Raw genomic sequence first — 26,591 nt, 5'->3', positions numbered from 1 at the left:
AAAAAGTGGTTGAAAACTGAATTGTATGATAACCGGACCAGACAAAAACTGGGGTACCATGTATATGCTTGTACATGCATGTGTAGTGTAACCTAAGTGTAAGCAGAAGTAGCAAGACATACCTGAAATCTTGCATGTTTATGAGACAGAAAAAAGACACCAGCAATCATGTAAAACAATTACAGGCTTTCGTTTTACACTCACTTGGCAGGACAGTAGTACGTACCTCACTGGGCAGTTGCCATCTACCAACCTACTATGTACCTAGCTCCAATAGTAGTTATAAGTTTATTTTAAAGTACCTGAAATGCTCTGCATAACCAGGGGCTTTCTATAAAGTATGTATGTCACCTATTCCTGAATTAATTGTAAACTGTACGTTGTAGAAAACATTTATCATTTATCAGTCTTGTTAAATAGTGTTTTTTATATTATTTGTTTTATCAATCTTAAATTATTAAGACAAACATGTTTAAACATACCTTTAAATGTTGTTCTGCACAGACATCCAGCAAGCGACATACTGCTGTAATTTGCTCTATCACTCTCCTTTGAGTGGTCTTTGGATTTAAAGCCAATGCAATCTGGATACCCCGGGATAAATTTAAGGTGTCACTGATAGAAAACTGCGGTCCACATTCAAGAATTTTCCCTACAACATCTTCTGGTAATCCCTTACTTTTATTATAGGCAATCAGAAATGATACCATACTGGCCAGCTTGCTTGGTATAAGTCCAGTCTGACTGCGCACATCCTTGAGAAGCAATGACGACATAATATTTTCCAGATGAAAATTTCTGTATGTTCCACCAAGATTATTATTGAAGTACATGTATCTCCGGTATACCTTTCTGCGCAAGAGCTCTTTAAGGCCAAGGTAAGAACTGGAAGCATTTTCAATCTCTTTCTCAACAGCATTCAAAGAATTAATCCAAAAATCATTGCAAATCCTTTTATCTGATATTTTGAAATATCTCAAAACCCTGAAAATTATTCCAATATAATCATGAAGATCTGAATTATCAAGATGCTCAGCAACTAACTCTTCAAAGTATTTCTTTGTTCTTGTTGAACTAAGAGGAGCTAAACATAAGAGTTCAGGGTCACTAGTATCTTTAGAAATTTCAAACTGTGATAAAGAATAATGATGAATCTTGATGAACAATTCCCGTGGCTCAAAAAAGTTCTGGAAATAAATAGTTAAATCCATGACTTGTGCAACACTAAGTAAGTGCACTTTATCTATTGTATGCAACAATATGCGATGGCACAGTAACCTATACTTTGGTGACCATTCCATGTAGTTAAGAAGACTTACAATTTTCAATATTACTTTAGGTTGATTAGCTTCAAAAAAACCTTCTTCTAAGTGTTTCTCAATCATTTTTCTATATTCATCAATTAAAGGGGCTGTAATAAGCCTCCTGGTATTATAAAAACATATGGTTATCAAATGTAATTCATCAAGTGTTGAGAAATTTTTGAGTTTATCTGCCATGAGAGGTAATATCTTTGACTGCATAAAATAAGCTTTAATGCCTTGATCACGAAGATATACAGTAAGTCTTGAGAGTGCATTTAAGCTAAAGCCATCTAGTCTCTCCAAACACAATACTGACAGTTTTTCCATAAGAGTTGTATCAGTCCTCAATCCTAATTTACTTAAATACAAAAGCATACAAGAAATTCCAGTATTACTTAAATCTTCACAGACATTTTCTAAGCTTACTAATAACTTTTTAAATGAAGAATGGTTCACAATTTTTTCTATGAAATAATTTAGTTGAGAATTTGTAACAGAGGAGCAATGCATGCCATATTTTCCATAAATCTTTTGAAGATCCCATAAGGTAACAATAGCCTGACTTGATTGTTCTGCTGTTAAATATTCTCTGCCTTTTTCAACCACATCAAACACTTCCTGAACACTACTGGCTTCGTTTATTTCTTTCAAAACTGGATCACTGGAATTTGGGTACAAATTAACTCTCAGACATTTAAGCTTTTCGTTGTTTAATACTCTGCCTCTATCAAAGCTCTTAACATCAAATTCGGAATCACTAACGATGCCAGAATCATCATCATCATCACTAGTATGACTAAGAGATCTTGTATGACTTCGTATCTTAGGAGGGACTACGTGTCCATGAAGAAGAAATGTCTTAGGAAATCTCAGCAGATGAGTAGCAGGAAGGATGTGGAGGAATCTGATAGATGAAAAATAATGTTGGTGAATGCAATGAAGCTGTTGATAATGGAGCCTTGGAAGATATGCCATCCAACAGTGAGATTCTGGATTAATTAAATTTTGCCCCAACATCCATGGAGAGAACCATGGAAGGCTGATCCTCACCCTCTGCATCTGAAAGAAATTAATAATTGAAATATGTATAAAAATGCTATTAAAATATACAGTGCAGTATGTATGCACGTATATACAGTATGTCTGGGAACAATCGCAGACAGGTGATCTTAACAATGCAAGATAAGCCACGGGGGTGGAAATCTTTAGCTCATATGTACTATGTACATATGTATACTATATATATATATATGTATGTAAGACCATTAAGAAGGAGCACTGCAGAGGGCCTACTGGTCCATGCTAGGCAAGTTCAACTCACACCCACTGAAGAAGGAAAGAGTACAGCAACAAACCTACTGGCCCAAGCTAAGCAGGTCTGACTCATACCCACACCCACTCATGTATTTGTCTAACCTATTTTTTAAGGTACTGAAGATTTTCACTTCAATGACGCTACTCGGGAGCTTGTTCCAAAGAAATGCTTTCCTATACCCACTACCTCTATAACAAGCATTGCCCTAAAAAACTAAACAGATCACAGCTATGAGACCGAACAGTCCCTGGCTAACACCCAGCATCCTTAAATTGATTAACATAAAGCACCTATATGAAAAACAGTACAGAATGGATCAAATAACTAGAGACCATTCTAAACGTTACTCGTCAATCCTTGCCAGCCTGATAAGGTCAAAAAAAATTGTATTATGAAAACAGATTACAGTACATAACATGAATGGCAATATGAAAAAGACCTGGAAAACCCTATCCGAAATTCTAGGAATTAAGAAGATATCCAAAAACGGAATAATCAAATTACCAAAATCAGACGAACCCCTACTCCCACCAACTGAAACAGCAAACAGACTTATTGTTTTCTTCTCCACCATAGGAAAGAATCTAGCAAGCAAAATCCCAAGCTCAAACACCTGTCCATCATAGGCACCTACCCAAATACACTACTCCTAGCCCCAACCAACCCAACAGAAGTCTCGCTCATCATCAACACCCTTAAAAACAAGGCAGGAGACATAAATAATTTACCACCTTTTATGTACAAAAAAGCTTCACAAATACTGTCACCAATTATTGCAACACTCTTTAACAAAGCCATTGAATCCTCCACCTTCCCAGCAATTCTCAAAATAGCAAGGGTCACCCCAATCCACAAAGGAGGTGATCAAACTGACTTGAGTAACTATAGACCAATATCTAACCTACCTCTGCTCTCTAAAATCTTTGAAAAATTAATTCATAGACAGATCTATTCCTACCTCGTCTCACACAACATAGTAAACCCCTGTCAGTTTGGATTCAGGATTAATAAAAGCACAAATGATGCTATTATATACATGCTAGAACTAATATACACTGCTCTAGAGAAGAAGGAAGTCCTGCTGGGAATCTTCATTGATTTACGTAAAGCTTTCGATACAGTTGACCATGATTTACTGCATATTAAATTAACACACTATGGTATAAGAGGGCACTCCCTCAACTACCTAAAGTCATACCTTAGTAACAAAAGCCAATATATGTACACAAATGGAGCAAACTTTTCCACTCAACCAATCACAGCCAGTGTCCCACAAGGAAGTGTCCTTGGCCCACTCCTCTTTCTCATTTACATCAGTGACTTACCGAATGCATCACAGCTACTCAAACCCATATTATTTGCAGGTGACACAACATACGTCTTCTCTCACCCAAACCCAGTCATACTAGCTAACACTGTTAATGCCGAATTGCAGAAAAAAACTACAGTGGTCCCTCGCTTTTCGTAGTTCTCGGCAATCGTAAATTTCGCCAATCATAGGGGTATTTTCGTATAAACATGGACTTGCTTTTCATAGGTTGACTCATGAATAGTAGTTCGTCCGGGACGCGTACGCACGGTGTGAGCCCAGGCGGCCTCCCTACCCAGCCAGTCTGCCATTGTTTACCAGTGAGTGAAGGTCCCCTCAAGTGCTCCTAAGAAATATTTCATAATATTCCACTCATTTTAGTGCTTGCAATTACTAAACAAGCTACCATGGCTCCAAAGAAAGCTCCTAGTGCTAAGCCTGTGGTAAAGAAGGTGAGAAATATGTACAGTGACAAAGTCTTGGGCCATTTTCGGGAAGTGTTAAAGAGACACCAGAAACAGCTCTCTCCAAAGTTACTTTGCGAGACAGGACAAGAGTGACTCTCAAGGTGGTCCTAGTGGCATTAAGAAACAGAGAAGAGAAGAACCCCAGAGAAGCAATTGGTACCTGAGGTGTTGCTGGAAGGGGATTCCCCTTCCAAACTGTAAACAATCCAATCTCTCTCCTCCTTCAGTCTCCCATACACTAAGAAGAATCTCCAATAAAGGTAAGTGTTATGCTGTTAATGTTTCATTCATCATTTCCCATTGTATTGTTTATGTACTATATGTATATTTCATGTAAAAAAATTTTTTGTTTTAATACTTCTGGGTGTCAGGAACGGATTAATTGTATTTACATTATTTCTTATGGGGAAAATTGATTCGCAAATCGTAAATTTCGTTTATAGTAACGGCTCCAGGAACGGATTAATTACGAAAAACGAGGGACCACTGTACCTGGATAATGACAAATAAGCTTACCCTCAATACTGACAAAACCCATTTCATTCAGTTTGGAAACAGAGCTGCAAATATTCCACTTAACTTATGCTAAATGGATCACCCATCACAAGACTCACAGAGGGAAAATTCCTAGGAATCCACTTTGACAGTAGCCTCAAATTCCAGACACACACACAACAAATTTCTAAGAAAATCTCTATGTTCCACAATCAGCTCTCCTTGCACTGTATCATTCACTCATCTACGCTTATCTCACATATGGGATTTGTGCATGGGGATCAACAACATTAAATCACCTAAGACCACTAATAACCCAGCAAAAGGCTGCAGTCAGAATGATAACAAATTCCCACTCGTGACAGCGTACTCCACCAATATTCAAAAGTCTAAACTTGCTCACCATAAAGAACATCCACACTCATTCTTGCGCCTACTACATACATAGAACACTACACTCAAACATAAACCCTCCACTCAAACTTCTCCTCACCAACCTTAACAGGACACACGACCATAACACAAGACACAGATCTCTTTTTGATGTACCCCGTGTCCATATCACACTGTAAAAACTCTATGCACTTAAAGGGCCCCAAAATTTGGAATTCATTACCAGAAAATACTAAAGTAACCTGGTCTGAAAATCAATTTAAGACTCTTTTAAAAAACCCTGGACTAAATAATCAATACTCAATATTTAACTTTACCAATAAATCTCCCATTTACTTAAATCTTGAACATTAAAATGGTATAAAATACCGACAGGTTGTTAGGTAAGACACATATGCAACAGTTAGGTATCTTTATTATGAAACGTTTCGCCTACACAGTAGGCTTCTTCAGTCAAGTACAGAAAAGTTGATAGAAGCAGAAGATACTTGAAGACGATGTAATCAGTCCATCACTCTTAAAGTTTTGAGGTGGTCAGTCCCTCAGTCTGGAGAAGAGCATTGTTCCATAGAATGAAACAATATTGTTTCATACTATGGAACAATGCTCTTCTCCAGACTGAGGGACTGACCACCTCAAAACTTTAAGGGTGATGGACTGATTACATCGTCTTCAAGTATCTTCTGCTTCTATCAACTTTTCTGTACTTGACTGAAGAAGCCTACTGTGTAGGCGAAACGTTTCATAATAAAGATACCTAACTGTTGCATATGTGTCTTACCTACTTAAATCTTAAAACCTCAAGACAACTAATAGCAAATTGATCATCTTGTTGTTATACATTGTAATGTGACAAATTCACAACTAAATGCTTCAAAATCAAAATGTTCAAACTTCATTATTTCAAATACTAAATTGTACTTCATATTGTAAATTGTTTACGGTAATTTTTACCACTGAATCTACCATTGCTTAGTTAATTTTAAGTTAATTTTAAGCCTGCCCATAATGCTCTGCATACAAGAAGCTTTTGGCATGTACACCCAACTACTATAATTCCTTGTACAACTATGTATCATGTCCAAATAAAGTATTGTATTGTATTGTATTGTCTAAATCTGCTCACCGTTAAGAATATCCATACTTATTCTTGTGCCTACTACATACATAGAACAGTACACTCAAACATAAACCCTCCACTCAAACTTCTCCTTACCAACCTTAACAGAACACACGACCATAACACAAGACACAGATCTCTTTTTGATATACCCCATGTCCATATCACACTGTGTAAAAACTCTATGCACATAAAGGGCCCCAAAATTTGGAATTCATTACCAGTAAATACTATACCCGGTCTGAACATCAATTTAAGACTCTTCTCAAAAACCATCTACTCACCCTAAACTAAATACTCAATACTCAATATTTAACTTGATCAAAAAATCTCCCAATTACCCAAATCTTAAAACTTCAAATCTAGATGCCCAAGGTTCATACTTATTAATACTACATTGTAGAATAAATACCTACCCAAAACAATACTGCCTTACACTCAATTATAACATTCTCATATTGTAAACTATGTTCAACAACTCACAAAGTTATATTCCCATAATATAATTTCAATATTTACTATGGAAACTATTGTAATTTGAGTACAATTACTGTCAACTATAAATAAAAAAAATATGTACAACTTAAACAAACTATGATGAATTTCTTTAGTATTAAGCAGTCTGGAAGCCATTAAATTAAGTCTGCCCATAATGCCATGGCATGATAGTGGCTCTTTGTACTGTAACTCATTATTGTAATTTCATAATCTCAATGTAATCTTGCAAAGAAATAAATTTTGTTTGTTTGGTTTCCTTCTAAATCTAAATTTTTCCAACTTGAACCCATTGCTACGAGTCCTGTCTTGGTTAGATATTTTTAACACTTTATTTATACATCCCCTTTTTTTTATTTATTCCTGTTTTCTATTTATACACCTCAATCATATCCCCCATAATTTTATGCCTTTCGAAACAGTGCACATTCAGTGTCATCAGTTTATCCTCATAATAAAGATTCCTGATACATGGGATCAACTTCGTCATCCTTTTCTGTATATTTTCCAGTGCATTTGTGTCCATTCGAACCACAGTTTGAGCCCCTCATCTACCCTTCTGTTTATTCATTGGCATGTTTTTTACAACTTAATCTGAGTTCATAGATGATATGTCTTTGAGGTGGGTAAGAATAGACCTACTTTTAAAGCTCCTGGGCCAAGGGAAGGAGTTCAGATGGGTTACAGTTGGTGCCTGTAACAGTATTACCTCTTATTTCTTCCTATTAGAGGCCTGGGTTAGCCTAGACAGTAGAGTATTGGACAATCAATTTAAGGACCGTGGTTCGAGCCCCTTGTCCGCCCTTCTATTTATTCACCAACTGTGTTTATTACAATCTCATATAAATGTTATATCCAAAGTCTAAATTTTCATACTAAGATTTCAACACCCCAATTCTACCACTTCATAATATGTAATTTGTGTAATTTATATGTACTTGAGATAAGATAAGATTTCGTTCGGATTTTTAACCCCGGAGGGTTAGTCACCCAGGATAACCCAAGAAAGTCAGTGCGTCATCGAGGACTGTCTAACTTATTTCCATTGGGGTCCTCAATCTTGTCCCCCATGATGCGACCCACACCAGTCGACTAATACCCAGGTACCTATTTGCTGCTAGGTGAACAGGACAACAGGTGTAAGGAAACGTGTCGAAATGTTTCCACCCGCCGAGAATCAAACACGGGCCCCCCGTGTGTGAAGCGGGAGCTTTAGCCATTATGCTTGTGATTGCAGTGTATTACCCAAACTATACTAACTCAAATTTTCTTATAGGTCTCAAATTAAGTTGCTAGTGTGGTTAATGATTAGTTTGCCCGAAATTCATTTGCAAAATTAGTGGCTGTCTCGTGAGCCTTCTAATGTATCTAATTATATCGACATTATAATATAATCAAACGTAATATTTAATCATTTCGAAAAATGCCTATAGTATTTGTATGATATTTTTTTAAATAAATAATTTATTTATAATAATACGTATCTTTTTCGAATTGTCTTTTTTGGTTGGTGTGGATATTTGCTGAAAATTATTTAACAAACCTTGACTTGCTCTTTTCAACAGAGTTCTCCATAAATTTTATGTCACTGTTAGCTTCATACTAGGGTGTACCTAGTGTTATTTATTGGTAAAATACATAATCACTAGTATATAGAGCCCTAAATAGTGTTTGTGTTGACGTTGGGTGATAAAGGTTCAAGACGCATGAGGAGCCGCACGACCACGACCGTCATAATGCCAGAGTTGTACATGAATGTAATTATATTACGGCTCCATCTGGACAACACCCGGAACACTAGTACCAGGGAATCAAGAAGAAGGTATACACAGATAACATCTTTGCTCTGTGGCATCGTGACTCTAGTCTCTTCCAACCATTTCTTGATGCTCTTAATAACCTTGCCCCTTCCATTAAGTTTAAAGCTGAAAGGGAACCTAATAAATTACTTCCTTTCCTTGATGTCCATGTCCACCGCTCAGATACAGGTTTTACCTTTTCCTTACATGTCACTGTTCATTACCTTTGTAACTAGTTCATCTATCATAACTTTGGGGTCCAGTCCCCTGGAGCCATTATGTACCCCTGTAATCTTTTGACCACCACCCACAGGATGGGTATGGGGTGCATAATAAACATAATAAACTAACACTGTGCAAGCCTATGTACGGTGACATGTACATTCACTACTTTTCTTATCATGCTTCCTCTGTCAAGAAAAGTGTTCTTATCTCCCTCTTTCTCCGTGCTCTCCGCATTTGTAATCCTCAGCTCCTTCAAGCAGAAATTTCCACTCTACATAATTCATTTTCCCGTCTTGGCTACCCTTCCCATTTCATAGACTCTGCCTTCTCACGTGCTAAACGTAATTTCTTCTCTCCTAAACTCTCTACTCCTGGGAACTCTTCTGTCCTCAGTCTTCCCTACATTTCCGGTCTTTCTAATCTCAACAACTCTCTCCGTTCCTTAGACATCAAGCTTACTTTCCGCCAGACTAACACTCTTCGCACCAATCTAGTTCATACCTCTCCTCCCTCTACAGATGCTCCTGGTGTCTACTCTATTTCTTGTTCCTCCTGTCCTCTTCAATACTTTGGAGAAACTGGCCGATCTCGTTCTGACAGACTTAGGGAGCACAATAGTAGTGTTAGGCTTACCAACACTAGCAATGTTCTTTTCTGTCACGTCAGAGATCACAGTCATCCTATTGACTGGTCTTCTGCTAAAACTGTCTTCCCTACTTCCAACTTTAACAGTCGCCGTCTGGTTGAATTCTCCCCAGGGCCAGACTCGTGGAACTCCGTGTTCATCAAGAACTGCAAGAAGCCCCTATCACGAGCTTTTACCATCCTATGGAGAGGGAGCATGGACACGGGGGTCGTCCCACAGTTACTAAAAACAACAGACATAGCCTCACTCCACAAAGGGGGCAGTAAAGCAATAGCAAAGAATTACAGACCGATAGCACTAACATCCAATATCATAAAAATCTTTGAAAGGGTCCTAAGAAGCAAGGTCACCACCCATCTAGAAGCCCATCAGTTACACAACCCAGGGCAACATGGGTTTAGAACAGGTCGCTCCTGTCTGTCTCAACTATTGGATCACTACGACAAGGTCCTAGATGCACTAGAAGACGAAAATAATGCAGATGTAATATATACAGACTTTGCAAAAGCCTTCGACAAGTGTGACCATGGCGTAATAGCGCACAAAATGCGTGCTAAAGGAATAACAGGAAAAGTTGGTCGATGGATCTATAATTTCCTCACTAACAGAACACAGAGAGTAGTAGTCAACAGAGTAAAGCCCGAGGCAGCTAGGGTGAAAAGCTCTGTTCCGCAAGGCACAGTACTCGCTCCCATCTTGTTTGTCATTCTCATATCCGACATAGACAAGGATGTCAGCCACAGCACCGTGTCTTCCTTTGCAGATGACACCCGAATCTGCATGACAGTGTCTTCCATTGCAGACACTGCAAGGTTCCAGGCGGACATCAACCAAATCTTTCAGTGGGCTGCAGAAAACAATATGAAGTTCAACGATGAGAAATTTCAATTACTCAGATATGGTAAACACGAGAAAATTAAATCTTCATCAGAGTACAAAACAAATTCTGGCCACAAAATAGAGCGAAACACCAACGTCAAAGACCTGGGAGTGATCATGTCGGAGGATCTCACCTTCAAGGACCATAACATTGTATCAATCGGATCTGCTAGAAAAGTGACAGGATGGATAATGAGAACCTTCGAAACTAGGAATGCAAAGCCCATGATGACACTCTTCAGGTCACTTGTTCTATCTAGGCTGGAATATTGCTGCACACTAACGGTGGTCTGGTGGCTAAAGCTCCCGCTTCACACACGGAGGGCCCGGGTTCGATTCCCGGCGGGTGGAAATTCCGACACGTTTCCTTACACCTATTGTCCTGTTCACCTAGCAGCAAATAGGTACCTGGGTGTTAGTCGACTGGTGTGGGTCGCATCCTGGGGGACAAGATTAAGGACCCCAATGGAAATAAGTTAGACAGTCCTCGATGACGCACTGACTTTCTTGGGTTATCCTGGGTGGCTAACCCTCCGGGGTTAAAAATCCGAACGAAATCTTATCTTATCTTATCTTATCACCTTTCAAGGCAGGTGAAATTGCCGACCTAGAAAATATACAGAGAACTTTCACGGCGCGCTTAACGGAGATAAAACACCTCAATTACTGGGAGCGCTTGAGGTTCCTAAACCTGTATTCCCTGGAACGCAGGCGGGAGAGATACATGATTATATACACCTGGAAAATCCTAGAGGGACTAGTACCGAACTTGCACACGAAAATCACTCACTACGAAAGCAAAAGACTTGGCAGACGATGCAACATCCCCCCAATGAAAAGCAGGGGTGTCACTAGCACGTTAAGAGACCATACAATAAGTGTCAGGGGCCCGAGACTGTTCAATTGCCTCCCAGCATACATAAGGGGGATTACCAACAGACCCTTGGCAGTCTTTAAGCTGGCACTGGACAAGCACCTAAAGTCGGTACCTGACCAGCCGGGCTGTGGCTCGTACGTTGATTTGCGTGCAGCCAGCAGTAACAGCCTGTTTGATCAGGCTCTGATCCACCAGGAGGCCTGGTCACAGACCGGGCCGCGGGGGCGTTGACCCCCGGAACTCTCTCCAGGTAAACTCCAGGTAAACTATGCAAAAACTCAATGCACATGAAAGGCCCAAAAATCTGGAATTCACTACCTGTGAATATAAAAGAAACAGTTTATAAATTCAAGTCTCTTCTTAAAAGTCACTTACTCACCCACAACCAAATAAATACTGAATAATTGTATCTCATATTTAACCTGTGACCCAATCAAACTGTTATTTTTAATTACATTACTTAACAGAATACTCCATTCTACTGAATGCACAGTAACGTAGTAAATGACAATATGACCTGTCTTTGAAATACTCATTTGTGCTTAATTGTTACTTGTTTACAATAAAGTTTAACACTGAATAAGATAAGATTTCTTTCGGATTTTTAACCCCGGAGGGTTAGCCACCCAGGATAACCCAAGAAAGTCAGTGCGTCATCGAGGACTGTCTAACTTATTTCCATTGGGGTCCTTAATCTTGTCCCCCAGGATGTGACCCACACCAGTCGACTAACACCCAGGTACCTATTTGCTGCTAGGTGAACAGGACAACAGGTGAAAGGAAACGTGTCGAAATGTTTCCACCCGCCGAGAATCGAACCCGGGCCCTCCGTGTGTGAAGCGGGAGCTTTAGCCACCAGGCAACCGGGCCTGCTTAGTTAATCTAAAGTTAATTTTAAGCCTGACCATAATGCTCTGCATACAAGGAGCTTTGGCATGTTACACTTAACCACTGTATTTCCTTGCACATCTATGTATCATGTTCAAATAAATAAATAAATAAATAAATAAATAAATAAATAAATAAATAAATTTGTGTATTCCAGGTATTGTGCCTTTTTGTTATTATTATTTTTATTATTATTATTATTATTATTATTATTATTATTATTATTATTATTATTATTATTATAATTACTGTATTATTATTATTACAGGGCGCAATACGGCGTCACCTGTCAGTGGCCCTGTAAACCCCCAACAAGAAGATGGCCAAGATTCTTTACACACACTCAGGTAATTATACCTGCTGCCCCTTCTGACATTGCTGTAACAATAGGTTACTACTGGATACAGTACGTTACTACTGGATACAATAGGTTACCACTGGATACAGTAATAATAATTTAAATATTTACTATTGATATACACAACCTACAAAATACTCTCAACTTGTCCCAATGTAATATCCTCAGATTGTAATTTGAGTAGCCCTTGTGGTTTAGCGCTTCTTTTTATAATAATAATAATAACAATCGTAATTTGAGTAAACTTACTCTGCTATAAATAAAAACAGATGTACAACTTAAAACAAACTATGATCAATTTCTCTAGTATTAGGTAGTCTGCCCATAATGCTGTGGCATGATGTTGGCTCTTTGTACTGCAACTCATTATTGTAATTATAGAATCTCAATGTGAACTTGCAAGGAAATAAAAACTGAATTGTAATAATAATAATAAAAATAATATTATTAATAAAAATAATAATAATTTATTTTGGCATGATACATGGTTGTACAAAGGAATATAATAGTTGGGTGTAAATGCCAAAACCTCCTTTGTATGCAGAACATTTTGGACAAACTTAAAATTAACTTAAGATTAATAAGACAATAGATGGTCATTAGATGAATTACAGTACAAGATAATTAAGTATTATTAGGTAATGTTATATGGCTTTAATAAGTCTAGTACAGAAGTTCAGTACAGAATAATTACACTATTGAATTAGTTTATAAAAATTACAGTATTACGATAGAACAATTTAAAATAATTTACAATATGATTTTCAAAATGATGTATTACAATTTAGTAGAATTTAAAACAATAAAATTTAAACATACTAATTTTGAAGTAATGGGCAAATGCTTGAGCGATCCTCAGCACAACGTGAAGTAATGAAATCAAAGCAATTTTAAGTTGAGTAGTCTTAAATTATTTAGAAGTTTTTTGAGTAGCTTTTGAGTAACTGGTAGGTATTAAGTACAGTTTCTCTGGTTAATTTTGGGTGATGAGATGATTTCTAAGTAGGACCTTTAACTGATTTGTAGACAGGAGTCCTTTAGTGTGTTCTGGCAATGAATTCCAGATCTTTGGGCTCTTTACATGTATATCATTTTTTCACAGGGAGAGATGGGCACAAGGGATATCGAAGAGTGATTTGTGTCTTGTATTTTGGCTGTGTGTTCTGTTATAGTTATCTAGGAAGAGTTTGAGAGGAGGGTTTATATTTGAGCATAGTGTTCTGTGTATGTAGTAGCCACAATAATAAGTGTGGATGTTATGTATGTATATTAAGCAAGTTAAGACTCTTGAAAAGCGGTGGAGTGTGTTGTCTGGTGCAGGAGTAAAATAGGTGGTTGAACCCCATGCACAAATACCATAGGTGAGGTAAGGGTAAATGAGAGAGTGGTACAGAGCAAGAAGAGCTGATTGGGGTACATAGTACCATATCTTTGAAAGGATGCCTACTGTTTTAGAGACTTTCTTGGAAATTTACTGTATGTGTGTCTGAAATTTGAGACTGCAGTCAAGGTGGAGACCAAGAAATTTGCCCTCTGTCTGTCTAGAAATGGGTGAACCATTTATCAAAATGTTTAGCTGTACATTTGAGACTGAACATTAAAATGGTATAAAATACCGACAGATTGTTAGGTAAGACACATATGCAACAGTTAGGTATCTTTATTTCGAAACGTTTCGCCTACACAGTAGGCTTCTTCAGTCGAGTACAGAAAAGTTGATAGAAGCAGAAGATACTTGAAGACGATGTAATCAGTCCATCACCCTTAAAGTTTTGAGGTGGTCAGTCCCTCAGTCTGGAGAAGAGCATTGTTCCGATGTCTGAAACAATATTGTTTCAGACATCGGAACAATGCTCTTCTCCAGACTGAGGGACTGGCCACCTCAAAACTTTAAGGGTGATGGACTGATTACATCGTCTTCAAGTATCTTCTGCTTCTATCAACTTTTCTGTACTCGACTGAAGAAGCCTACTGTGTAGGCGAAACGTTTCGAAATAAAGATACCTAACTGTTGCATATGTGTCTTACCTAACACATTTGAGACTGTTTCCAAATAGTATAAGAAGGTTTTGTCTATATTGAGAGTAAGTTTGTTGGTAGTCATCCAAGTAGATATTTTTAGCAGTTCGGCATTTACACTGTCTGTTAGTATGGTTGGGTTTGGGTGAAAGAAGACATAAGTAGTGTCATCTGCAAATAAAATGGGTTTAAGATTAGATGCATTTGGGAGGCCATTGATGTAAATGAGAAAGAGAAGCGAGCAAAGGACACTCTCCTTGTTATTAAAAACCTCCGTGTCAGCGTGCTTGTTGTGCTCCGGGTTTTCTCGTGTTTTCACGGTTGCTCTTACGTGCTAGAACTTTAATTTGTCCCATCAATTCTATACGATACATCCCTCTAGCGCCTGAAACCAATCTTGGGCGGAAAACATTATATACTGAGTCAAAAAAGGAGAATTAGTGTGCACTACCTAGCAGAGTTTACTGCCAGTGGGGAATCTTAGGCCTGTGTTCCGTGTGCAAAATAATAATAATAGAACTTTTCTTTGTCAGAGGAAAGAAAGTCTCCCTGATAACATTGTGTATACATAGTGTATAGTGTATACTACAGTGGCTCCCTAGTATATAGATGATAAAGGCTAAAGTGTCATTTGAAAACAGGTGAATTTGTAAATGAAGTGATAAGCCTATAGAGACAGGTGCCAGAAATCGCCAGAAACTTACCACAGAGGTTTGCTGTTTTAATAATCTTCCTGGCCTGTTAGTGTACTCGCATATAATCTAGTGATACCAGTGAATAGCAGAATACAGTGTTGTAGTAGCAACTAACCAGTATTATAATGGTACTTAGTGGAGTGGAGTGACTTTCATTAGTTTCTTTTTTCTTGAAATACCAGACGTATACTGTGAATTTCATATAACCTGTAGTTACTAGCGGTCGCAATATACACAACAAGAAGCAATTATTACTACAGAAAAAGCATCCTTCCTCCAAAATTTCCACCAGTCAACTATAGTGATAATATAGCATTTATTGTGGTGGAGACGAAAAAAAACCTAGAAAAGCTAGATACAGCGATTGATAAACAAGGGTTGAGGCTTGACCGTTCGTCATTGTAGGAGCTGCCAGCAATCACCGGTTCTTCAACACGCAAGTTATACTTTTGTATCAATCAAATCACATATTACTCGGGTAGATAATTTCAAGTAGATCCTTCATGTGTTAGCCCAAATCACCGACCAGTATGTTTTAAATAAGTGACCCACTGATCAGATCAGACTGGTCCAAACCCTTGACTGGTCTGAACCCTTGACTGGTCCGAACCCTTGACTGGTCCAAACCCTTGACTGGTTTCGAACGGATTCGTTGGACAATAAAGCAGACTGTAAACGGATGGGGTTGTAGGCGCCCTTATCAAACACAAACAATAAATATAAATCAGAAACGTACACGGTAAGCTGTCCAATATACAAGTACAGTTAGAAATAGAAATACAAATAGCTAGAGCTTCATTTAAGGAGGTTATTAATAGAGTATTCAAGAGGTTGCTAGTAGAATTACAGTAAATCAACCATTCAAATCATTATTCAAGAGGTATTCAAGAGTATTCAAGAGGTTGCTAGTAGAATTACAGTAAATCAACCATTCAAATCATTATGAAGCTTTGTGTAGTCTGCAGTCAATCAAACAAACGGGCTTCCACATGGATAAATTGTCATTTTTGTGGAAATTGGTGTCACGCCCCTTGTGCAGATATCCAAGAACTAGCTACAGGCAGTATTAAAACAGGGAAGTGTTTTTGGGTATGCCCAAATGAGATAAATCTGTGGACTAAAATCACAAGGGTATTAAAAGAGGATAACATCAAAGCTGCTTTCATAGAAAACCTGGAAGCTTTCTACAACAGATGGGAACATAAAAAGTCTGGGCTGGATGGTACTGCCCTTGATACTGGCCATGTAGTCAGAAACTGTAAGGCTGGAGGTGATGTCCTGGTAGTCAGTAAATGTGGGGCTGATAGTGCTGTCCTGGGAGACAGTAATGGTGAAGCTGGAGGTGCTGTCCTGGGAGACAGTAATGGTGAAGCTGGAGGTGCTGTCCTGGGAGACAGTAATGGTGAAGCTGGAGGTGCTGTCCTGGGAGACAGTAATGGTGAAGCGGGAGGTGCTGTCCTGGGAGACAGTAATGTTGAAGCGGGAGGTGCTGTCCTGGGAGACAGTAATGGTGAAGCTGGAGATTTTGTCCAGGTAGTTGGGAATTTTACGCAGGAAGGAATACATATAAATGACCTCATAGGGGACAGGAGCCGTAGTGGGGAAACAAGTGTAGTCAAAGATAAGATAAAACCAATATTGCAAACTAGAAATACCACAGGAAATAGCAAACAAGAGGACTCCACTAGCAATAGTGAGGATATATTACCAAAAACAACTGGTGGGAGCTCCATTGTTGGTGCTAGTGAGGATAGGAATAAGACAGGGAAACATGTACCAACAGGGAATACAGTCACAGAAACCCAAGGCAAACGGAAACCAAGCCTGTGCACATACTATGCACTTGGTATCTGCAGGCATGGGAAATCTGGAAAAACAGACGGGACATGCAACTATGACCACCCTAGAAAATGCCGTGCCCAGGGCTGTTAACATGGGTTTAGAACAGGTCGCTCCTGTCTGTCTCAACTATTGGATCACTACGACAAGGTCCTAGATGCACTAGAAGACAAAAAGAATGCAGATGTAATATATACAGACTTTGCAAAAGCCTTCGACAAGTGTGACCATGGCGTAATAGCACACAAAATGCGTGCTAAAGGAATAACAGGAAAAGTCGGTCGATGGATCTATAATTTTCTCACTAACAGAACACAGAGAGTAGTCATCAACAGAGTAAAGTCTGAGGCAGCTACGGTGAAAAGCTCTGTTCCACAAGGCACAGTACTCGCTCCCATCTTGTTCCTCATCCTCATATCCGACATAGACAAGGATGTCAGCCACAGCACCGTGTCTTCCTTTGCAGATGGCACCCGAATCTACATGACAGTGTCTTCCATTGCAGACACTGCAAGGCTCCAGGCGGACATCAACCAAATCTTTCCATGGGCTGCAGAAAACAATATGAAGTTCAACGATGAGAAATTTCAATTACTCAGATATGGTAAACACGAGGAAATTAAATCTTCATCAGAGTACAAAACAAATTCTGGCCACAAAATAGAGCGAAACACCAACGTCAAAGACCTGGGAGTGATCATGTCGGAGGATCTCACCTTCAAGGACCATAACATTGTATCAATCACATCTGCTAGAAAAATGACAGGATGGATAATGAGAACCTTCAAAACTAGGGAGGCCAAGCCCATGATGACACTCTTCAGGTCACTTGTTCTATCTAGGCTGGAATATTGCTGCACACTAACAGCACCTTTCAAGGCAGGTGAAATTGCTGACCTAGAAAATGTACAGAGAACCTTCACGGCGCGCATAACGGAGATAAAACACCTCAATTACTGGGAGCGCTTGAGGTTCCTAAACCTGTATTCCCTGGAACGCAGGCGGGAGAGATACATGATTATATACACCTGGAAAATCCTAGAGGGACTAGTACCGAACTTGCACACGAAAATCACTCACTACGAAAGCAAAAGACTTGGCAGACGATGCAACATCCTCCCAATGAAAAGCAGGGGTGTCACTAGCACGTTAAGAGACCATACAATAAGTGTCAGGGGCCCGAGACTGTTCAACTGCCTCCCAGCATACATAAGGGGGATTACCAACAGACCCCTGGCAGTCTTCAAGCTGGCACTGGACAAGCACCTAAAGTCGGTTCCTGACCAGCCGGGCTGTGGCTCGTACGTTGGTTTGTGTGCAGCCAACAGTAACAGCCTGGTTGATCAGGCTCTGATCCACCAGGAGGCCTGGTCACAGACCGGGCCGCGGGGGCGTTGACCCCCGGAACTCTCTCCAGGTAAACTCCAGGTAAACTCCTCTGTGGGACTCAACAAGATCAGGTTGTGTAGTGGAGCTAGCTCCATTTGTGTATACATACTGGGTTCTGTTGCTAAGATGAGATTTTAGGTAATCTGATCCTGTAATGTTCGAGTTTTAGGTACAATAGGTCATGGTCAACTGTATCAAAAACTTTTTGTAAGTATAAAAAGTCCCAGGGTTGAGTATGTTGTGGGATTACTATTGGATACAGTAGGTTAATACTGGATACAATAGGTTACAGTTGGATACAATAGGTTGCTACTGGATATAGTAGGTTACTGCTGGATACAATAGGTTACTACTTGATACAATAGGTTACTGCTGGATACAGTAGGTTACTACTGGATACAATAGGTTACTACTTGGTACAATAAGTTATTTGATAAAATAGGTTACTATGGGATACAATAGGTTACTTCTGGATACAGTAGGTTGCTACTGAATTAAAGGTTACTACTGGATGCAGTAGTTTTCTACTGGATGCAGTAGGTTTCTTCTGGATACTTAGACTATACAACAAACATTGTCCTATAAAAACGAAACCGATCACGAATAAATGGCTTGGTTGCCCATGGCTAACCAGCAGCATTCTGAAGTCCATTGATAAGAAACACCAATATGAAAAGCAATATAGACAGGGCTTAATACACAAAGATATTCTTAAACAATATTCAACAGTTCTCACCAAATAAATAAAGAAAGCCAAACAACTGTACTACTCCAGTAGATTCACTGACACAAGAGGAGATATAAAAAAGACCTGGAAAACACTTTCCCAGATTCTGGGGATCCACAAACTGAAAAAACCCAAGAATATTGTTCTAACTAAACCTCATGAAATACCACTGCATCCCACTGATACAGCTAACAAGATAAATGACTTCTTCTCAAACATAAGATCTAATCTCGCCAGTAAAATCCCACGTACCAATGCTCATGCCGGGGACTACCTAGATGGGAATTTCCCAAATTCCTTCTATCTTGTACCAACTGAGCCCACGGAAGTTACCGCGATCATAAAGTCACTTAAAAATAACTCGTGGAATCTGTCTCATGTCCCACCATTATTGTACAAGTGAGCAGCCCATGTCCTTTCGCATGCTATTACATTACTTTTTAACAAGTCAATAGAAACTTACACTTTCCCGACACTACTCAAGACAGCAAGGGTTACACCAGTACATAAAGGTGGTGACCCTACAGACGTAAACAACTATTGGCCAATATCAAACTTACCATTGCTATCCAAAATCTTCGAGAAACTCGTGCACAGGAGACTATATTAATTTACAACGTCACAAAACATACTCAACCGATGCCAATTTGGATTCAGGTAAAATAAAAGCACTAATGATGCAATTATAAAATGCTAGACCTGCTTTACACAGCACTGGAAAATAAGGAATATCCGCTAGGAATTTTTATTGACCTAAGAAAAGCGTTTGACACAGTAGACCACGGCATCCTAATCCACAAACTTGACCACTATGGTATAAGAGGCCATGCGCGCTTGCATATTTTAAATCCTACCTTTCTAATAGGTATCAGTATGTCACCATTAAAGACACAGCCTCATCAATACGGCCACTTGATACTGGAGTTCCGCAGAGAAGTGTCCTTGGACCCCTGCTCTTCCTCATTTACATCAATGATCTTCCAAACATATCCCAACACCTGAAACCCATTCTCTTTGCTGACGACACGACTTATGTCATCTCCCACCCTAATCTTGCCACCCTCAACACCATTGTTAACGAGGAGCTGCTCAAAATATCGACTTGGATGACAGCCAATAAACTTACACTGGCAAAACCTACTATATTATGTTTGGTAGCAGAGCAGGTGTTGCACAACTTAACATTAAGATCGACAACACTCTAATTGCCAGACATAATGAGGGCAAATTCCTTGGCCTATACCTCGACAACAACCTAAATTTCAGCACCCATATCCAATACATAACGAAAAAGTATCCAAAACGGTTGGGATCCTCTCCAAGATACGATACTACGTGCCGCAAACTGCCCTTCTCACACTATACCATTTACTTATATATCCATACCTCACCTATGCTATCTGTGTTTGGGGTTCAACTGTAGCAACACACCTAAAGCCAATAATAACCCAACAAAAAGCCACAGTAAGAATAATCACTAAATCCCATCCCTGGCAACACACCCCCCCCACTCTTCATAGATCTAAACTTACTCCCTGTTCAGAACATCCACACTTACTACTGTGCAATCTATATCTACAGGACCTTAAATTCCAATATTAACCTTGACCTAAAACACTTTCTTGATAGTTGTGACAGGATCCACAGGCATAACACCAGACACAAACATCTCTTTGACATTCTCCGTGTTCGACTAAACCTTTACAAAAATTCAATGTATTTCAAAGGATCTAAAATCTGGAACACCCTACCTGAAAACTCTAGAACTGCAGAAACATTCATCACTTTCAAAACTACAGTTAGAAAACATCTTATCTCCCTGATACACCCCAACAACTAACTACATAACTACCTGGTGGTTCACAATTACACTCACTCACCCACTGACTATAAACCCAGAAATACTAATCTTAATCTTAAAATAATAAATCCTAACTAGTCATAAGTTTGCCTATGATACTCCTATATAGACACTTTGTATTGTGCCAGAACAAAAGCATTCACATTGCTAAACTCAAAAATTATGATGTAGTCACTTAGCCTTAATACCATAATCTGTAATGATTTAATGTTAAGAATTAATCTAAGTCTGCCCGAAATGCCTAGCCATGCTAGGTGTCCTAGTGGCCCCGTCTGTAATTAGTATTTTATAACATGTAAACCACACAATACCCAAAACCTGTAAACCCCACATTGTAACCCATATAGAGAATAAACTTGAATTGAATAGGTTACTACTGGATACATTCGGTTATTGCTGGATACAGTAGGTTACTGCTGGATACAATAGGTTGCTACTATATACAATAGGTTACTACTGGTTACAATAGGCTTCTATTGTATGCAGTAAGTTACTACTGGATACTATAGGTTACTACTTGATATAGTAGGTTACTGCTGGATACAATAGGTTAATACTGGATGCAGTAGGTTTCTACTGGATGCAGTAGGTTTCTTCTGGATATAATAGGTTACTACTGGATACAGTAGGTTGCTACTGGATACAGTAGGTTACTATTGGATACAGTAGGTTACTACTGGATACAATAGAGTACTACTGGATACAGGTTACTGGATACAATAGGGTACTACTGGATACAGGTTACTACTGGATACAGTAGGTTACTACTAGCTCCAGTAGGTTACCACTGGATACAGTAGATTACTATTGGATACAGTAGGTTGCTACTGGATACAGTAGGTTGCTGCTGGATACAGTAGGTTACTACTGGATATAGTAGGTTGCTACTGGATACAGTAGGTTACTATTAGATATAGTAGGTTAATAGTTACAATAGATTACTAGATACAATAGGTTACTACTGGATACAATAGGTTACTGCTGGATACTGAAGGTTGCTACCTACATTAGGTTTCTGCTGGATACAGTAGGCTACTACTGGATACAATAGGTTACTACTGGATACAATAGGTTACTGCTGGATACATTAGGTTACTGCTGGATACAATAGTTTGCTACTGGATACAATAGTTTGCTACTGGATACAATAGGTCACTACTGGATACAATAGGTTACTACTTGATACAATAGGTTATTTGATACTATAGATTACTATGGGATACATTAGGTTACTACTGGATACATTAGGTTACTACTGGATACAGTAGGTTACTGCTGGATACAATAGGTTGCTACTGGTTACAATGGGTTATTACTGGATACATTAGGTTACTACTTGGTACAATAGGTTATTTGATACAATAGGTTACTACGGGATGCAGTAGGTTTCTACTTGATACAATAGGTTACTACTGGATACAGTAGATTTCTACTGGATAAAGTACGTTACTACTGGATACAATAGGTTACTACTGGATACAGTAGGTTACTACTGTATATAATAGATTACTACTGGATACACTAGGTTCCTACTGGATACAGTAGGGTACTACTGGATACAGGTTACTACTGGATACAGTAGGTTACTACTGTATACAGTAGGTTACTACTGGATACAATAGGTTACTACCAGATACAGTAGATTACTGTTAGATACAGTAGGTTAATAGATACAGTAGGTTACTACTGGATACAAAAGGTTATTACTGGATGCAGTAGGTTGCTACTGGATACAATAAGTTACTGCTGGATACAGTAGGTTACTACCTACATTAGGTTAATGCTGGATACAGTAGGTTACTACCTACATTAGGTTACTGCTGGATACAGTAGGTTACTGCTAGATACAGTAGGTTACTGCTGGATATAATAAGTTCTGGATACATTAGGCTACTGCTGGATACAGTAGGTTACTGCTAGATACTTTAGGTTGCTACTGGATACTGTGGATTACTACTGGTTACAATAGGTTACTGCTGGATACAATAGGTTACTATTGTATGCAGTAGGTTACTACTGGATACAACAGTTACATGAATGTACTATTGTACTAAGCAGACGGCTAAATATTTTTGTGATCCGATGCATTTAATCGTCTTATTGGAACTCATTACATTAAAACATATGATAAAAATAGTACCTTAATCAGTACAATATTATATAGTATGGTATTTTTTTAACATGCATTAACCATATTATGCAAGGTATTCCTGTATATAAGTCATCATGAGAATAAATTATGCAAAATCTAATTCACAAGTTCCATGGTTCTCAGAAAACTAGATTAAAACCAAACAAACCACCGACGTACTAGTACGCACAATTTTTTGTACCCACAAATCTGCATATTTTATATGTACTTTGATAATTATATTTATGTATACCTGTACCTGAATATACTTACATGCTGTGCTGGCATGCAGGTATACATTAAAATCACTAAGAGTCTCTGTACTCTTGAAGACGCCATATTAATAATGGTAATCTCTTGGGTGCATTTAATGTCGTATACAGCCTCTCTTCACTTACCGATGTATACTCGTTTACTGAGAACTCAGAGTTACAATGAACTCTGATGAGTTGTTATTGTATACAATATGAGAACTTGGGTCATGAATGGGCAGCGCAGCGTCTCAGTGTCAAGCATCTGAATCTCCTTCCTACAGCCACTCAGTACACTAGCTTTCACAGTCTCCAAAACTACATACAGTGGAACCTCAAATATCGAACTTAATCCGCTCCAGGAGCTAGTTCTAAACTCGAAAAGTCTGAAAAGCGAAGCAATATTTCCCATAAGAAATAATGGAAATACAATTAATCTGTTCCAGTAACCCAATAATATTCACAAAAAAAGTACATTTTATAGAGATTAATTATAGTTTTACATACACACAACAAATATAGTGTTCAATTATGTACAGTATTAATAAATTTAAATAAACATATAAAATAACATTTTTATTTATCTTTATTGAAGATTGATGATGGCATCTGGAAGATAGTGAGGAGGAGAGAGGGAGTTGGGGTTAGTGTTTGAAAGGAGAATCCCCCTCCATGAGGACTTAAGGTAGCAGAGCCCTCTCTGGAGTTACTTTCCTTCTCTGTATTTTAATGCCAATAAGACCAGCTTGAGAGTCACTGGACCCCTGTCTCACAAAATAACTGTCTACAGTCCTCTCTTTCTGTCTCACAAAATAACTGTCCACAGTCCTCTGTTTCTGTCTCAGAAAATAACTGTCCACAGTCCTCTGTTTCTATCTCACAAAATAACAGTCCACAGCCCTGTTTCTGTCTCACAAAATAACTGTCTACAGTCCTCTGTTTCTGTCTCACAAAATAACTGTCCACAGCGCTCTGTTTCTGTCTCGTAAAATAACTTTCTACAGTCCTCTGTTTCTGTCTCACAAAATAACTGTCCACAGTCCTCTGTACATCCTGGCAAGCTCAACAAGTCTCACACCACTCTCATACTTCTGTATTATTTCCTTCTTCACATCTATGGTGTTTCTCACTTTCTTTACCACAGGGGTACCACTAGCAAGTTTCTTTGGGCATATGGTAGGTTATTTCACAGCCCCACAAGCACTAAACACAATGAAATAATCGTAAAATGTTTGAATGAGAGCGCAGGTTAGCGTTCACTCGGGCATCAACAAAACCAGACTGGCTCACGGCGCCTGTGTGGGGATGCAGACAGAGCGCACTGCCAGACAGGTCCGGTACCCGGCGGTTTGAAAATAGGGGCGAGTTCGATAATAGGGACAAAGTTGGTTTGAAAAAAGCTTTCTATTTTCGAAAAGTTTGATAAGTGATAAGTTCAAAATTTGAGGTTCCACTGTACATCAAAAAGAAATCTGTGTCTTGTGTTATGGTCATGTGTCCTGCTAAGGTTGGTGAGGAGAAGTTTGAGTGGAGGGTTTATATTTGCATGTATTGTTCTGTGTATGTAGTAGGCACGTGAATAAGTATGGATGTTCTTAATGGTGAGCAGATTCAGACTTTTGAAAATTGGTGGAGTATGCTGGTGGGAATGGGAATTTATCATTCTGACTGCTGCCTTTTGCTGGGTTATTAGAGGTCTTAGGTGATTGAATGTTGTTGATCCACATGCACAAATTCTATAGGTGAGGTAAGGGTATATGAGTGAATGGTACAGTGCCAGGAGAGCTGATTGTGGAATGTAGTACCTTATCTTTGATAGTATGCCTACAGTGTTAGAGATTTTCTTGGTGATTTGTTGTATGTGTGTCTGGAACTTAAGACTACTGTCAAGGTGGATATCTTGGAATTTTCCCTCTGCAAGTCTTGTGACTGATGATCCATTTAGCATTATGTTAATTTGATCATTTGCAGCTTTGTTTCCAAACTGAATGAAATATGTTTTATCAGTACAGTGGACCCTCGGTTTACGATCAGCTCCCAATGTGACCAATTATGTAAGTGTATTTATGTAAGTGCATTTGTTTGTGTATGTTTGGGGGTCTAAAATGGACTAATCTAATTCACAATATTCCTTATGGGAACAAATTTGGTCAGTACTGGCACCAGAACATACTTCTGGAATGAAATAATATCGTAAGCCGGGGGTCCACTGTATTCAGGGTAAGTTTATTAGTCATCCAGGCAAATATTTTCTGCAATTCGGCATTGACAGTATTTGCTGGATTAGGGTGGGAGAAGACATATGTTGTGTCACCTGCAAATAATATGGGTTTGAGTAGCTGTGATGCATAAGGTAGATCATTGATGTAGATGAGAAAGAGGAGTGGTCCAAGGACACTTCCTAGTGAGACTCCTACTGTGATTGGTTGGGTGAAAGAATTTGCACCATTTGCATACACATATTGAGTTCTGTTACTAAGGTATGACTTTAGGCAGTTGAGGGAGTGGCCTCTGATACCATAGTGCATTAATTTGGAGTACAGTAATTCGTGGTCAACTGTATCAAAAGCTTTACATAAGTCAATGAAAATGCCCAGTGGGACTTCTTTCTTTTCAAGTGCGGTATAAATTAGTTCTAGCATGTGTATGATAGCATCATTTGTGCTTTTATTATTCCTGAATCCAAACTGACAAGGGTTTAATATGTTGTGTGAGACGAGGTAGGAATAGATCCGTCTATGAATGAATTTTTCAAAGATTTTAGAGAGCAGTGGTAAGTTAGATATTGGTTTATAGTTATTCAAGTCAGCTTGGTCACCTCCTTTATGGATTGGAGTGACCCTCGCTATTTTGAGGATTGTTGGGAAGGTAGATGATTCAACGGATTTGTTAAAGAGTGTTGCAGTAATTGGTGACAATACTTCAGAATCTTTTTTGTATATAAAAGCAGGCAAGTTGTTTGTGTCTCCTACCTTGTTTTTAAGGGTATTGATGATGAGCGAGACTTCTAGTGGGTTGGTTGGAGCTAGAATTAGCGTATTTTTTGTATATAAAAGCAGGCAAGTTGTTTATGTCTCCTACCTTGTTTTTAAGGGTGTTGATGATGAGC

At 38.8% G+C, this 26,591-nt stretch overlaps 2 protein-coding genes across 2 annotated transcripts in view; one reads left to right on the top strand and one right to left on the bottom strand.

Moving 5' to 3' along the window:
• The window catches only part of LOC128692134 (FAST kinase domain-containing protein 1, mitochondrial), a 122,831-nt gene extending 114,227 nt beyond the window's left edge, over window positions 1-8,604 (bottom strand). The window contains exons 1-2 of the mRNA XM_070105275.1: window positions 8,442-8,604; window positions 483-2,363 (exon numbers count right to left, since the gene is read on the bottom strand). Of these exons, the coding sequence (XP_069961376.1) occupies window positions 483-2,363 (1,881 nt within the window). The 5' untranslated portion in view covers window positions 8,442-8,604. The remainder of the gene's footprint in view (window positions 1-482; window positions 2,364-8,441) is intronic.
• A 3,876-nt stretch (window positions 8,605-12,480) lies between these two features.
• Window positions 12,481-26,591, top strand: part of LOC128692141 (uncharacterized) — a 49,248-nt gene continuing 35,137 nt past the window's right edge. Inside the window, exon 1 of the mRNA XM_053781197.2 lies at window positions 12,481-12,559. The gene's annotated coding sequence lies outside the window, so the exon portion shown is untranslated. The remainder of the gene's footprint in view (window positions 12,560-26,591) is intronic.

The sequence above is a fragment of the Cherax quadricarinatus genome, chromosome 6 (assembly GCF_038502225.1).
Source record: "Cherax quadricarinatus isolate ZL_2023a chromosome 6, ASM3850222v1, whole genome shotgun sequence".
NCBI classification, from domain to species: domain Eukaryota; kingdom Metazoa; phylum Arthropoda; class Malacostraca; order Decapoda; family Parastacidae; genus Cherax; species Cherax quadricarinatus.
This window is presented reverse-complemented; position numbering and strand designations above follow the sequence as displayed.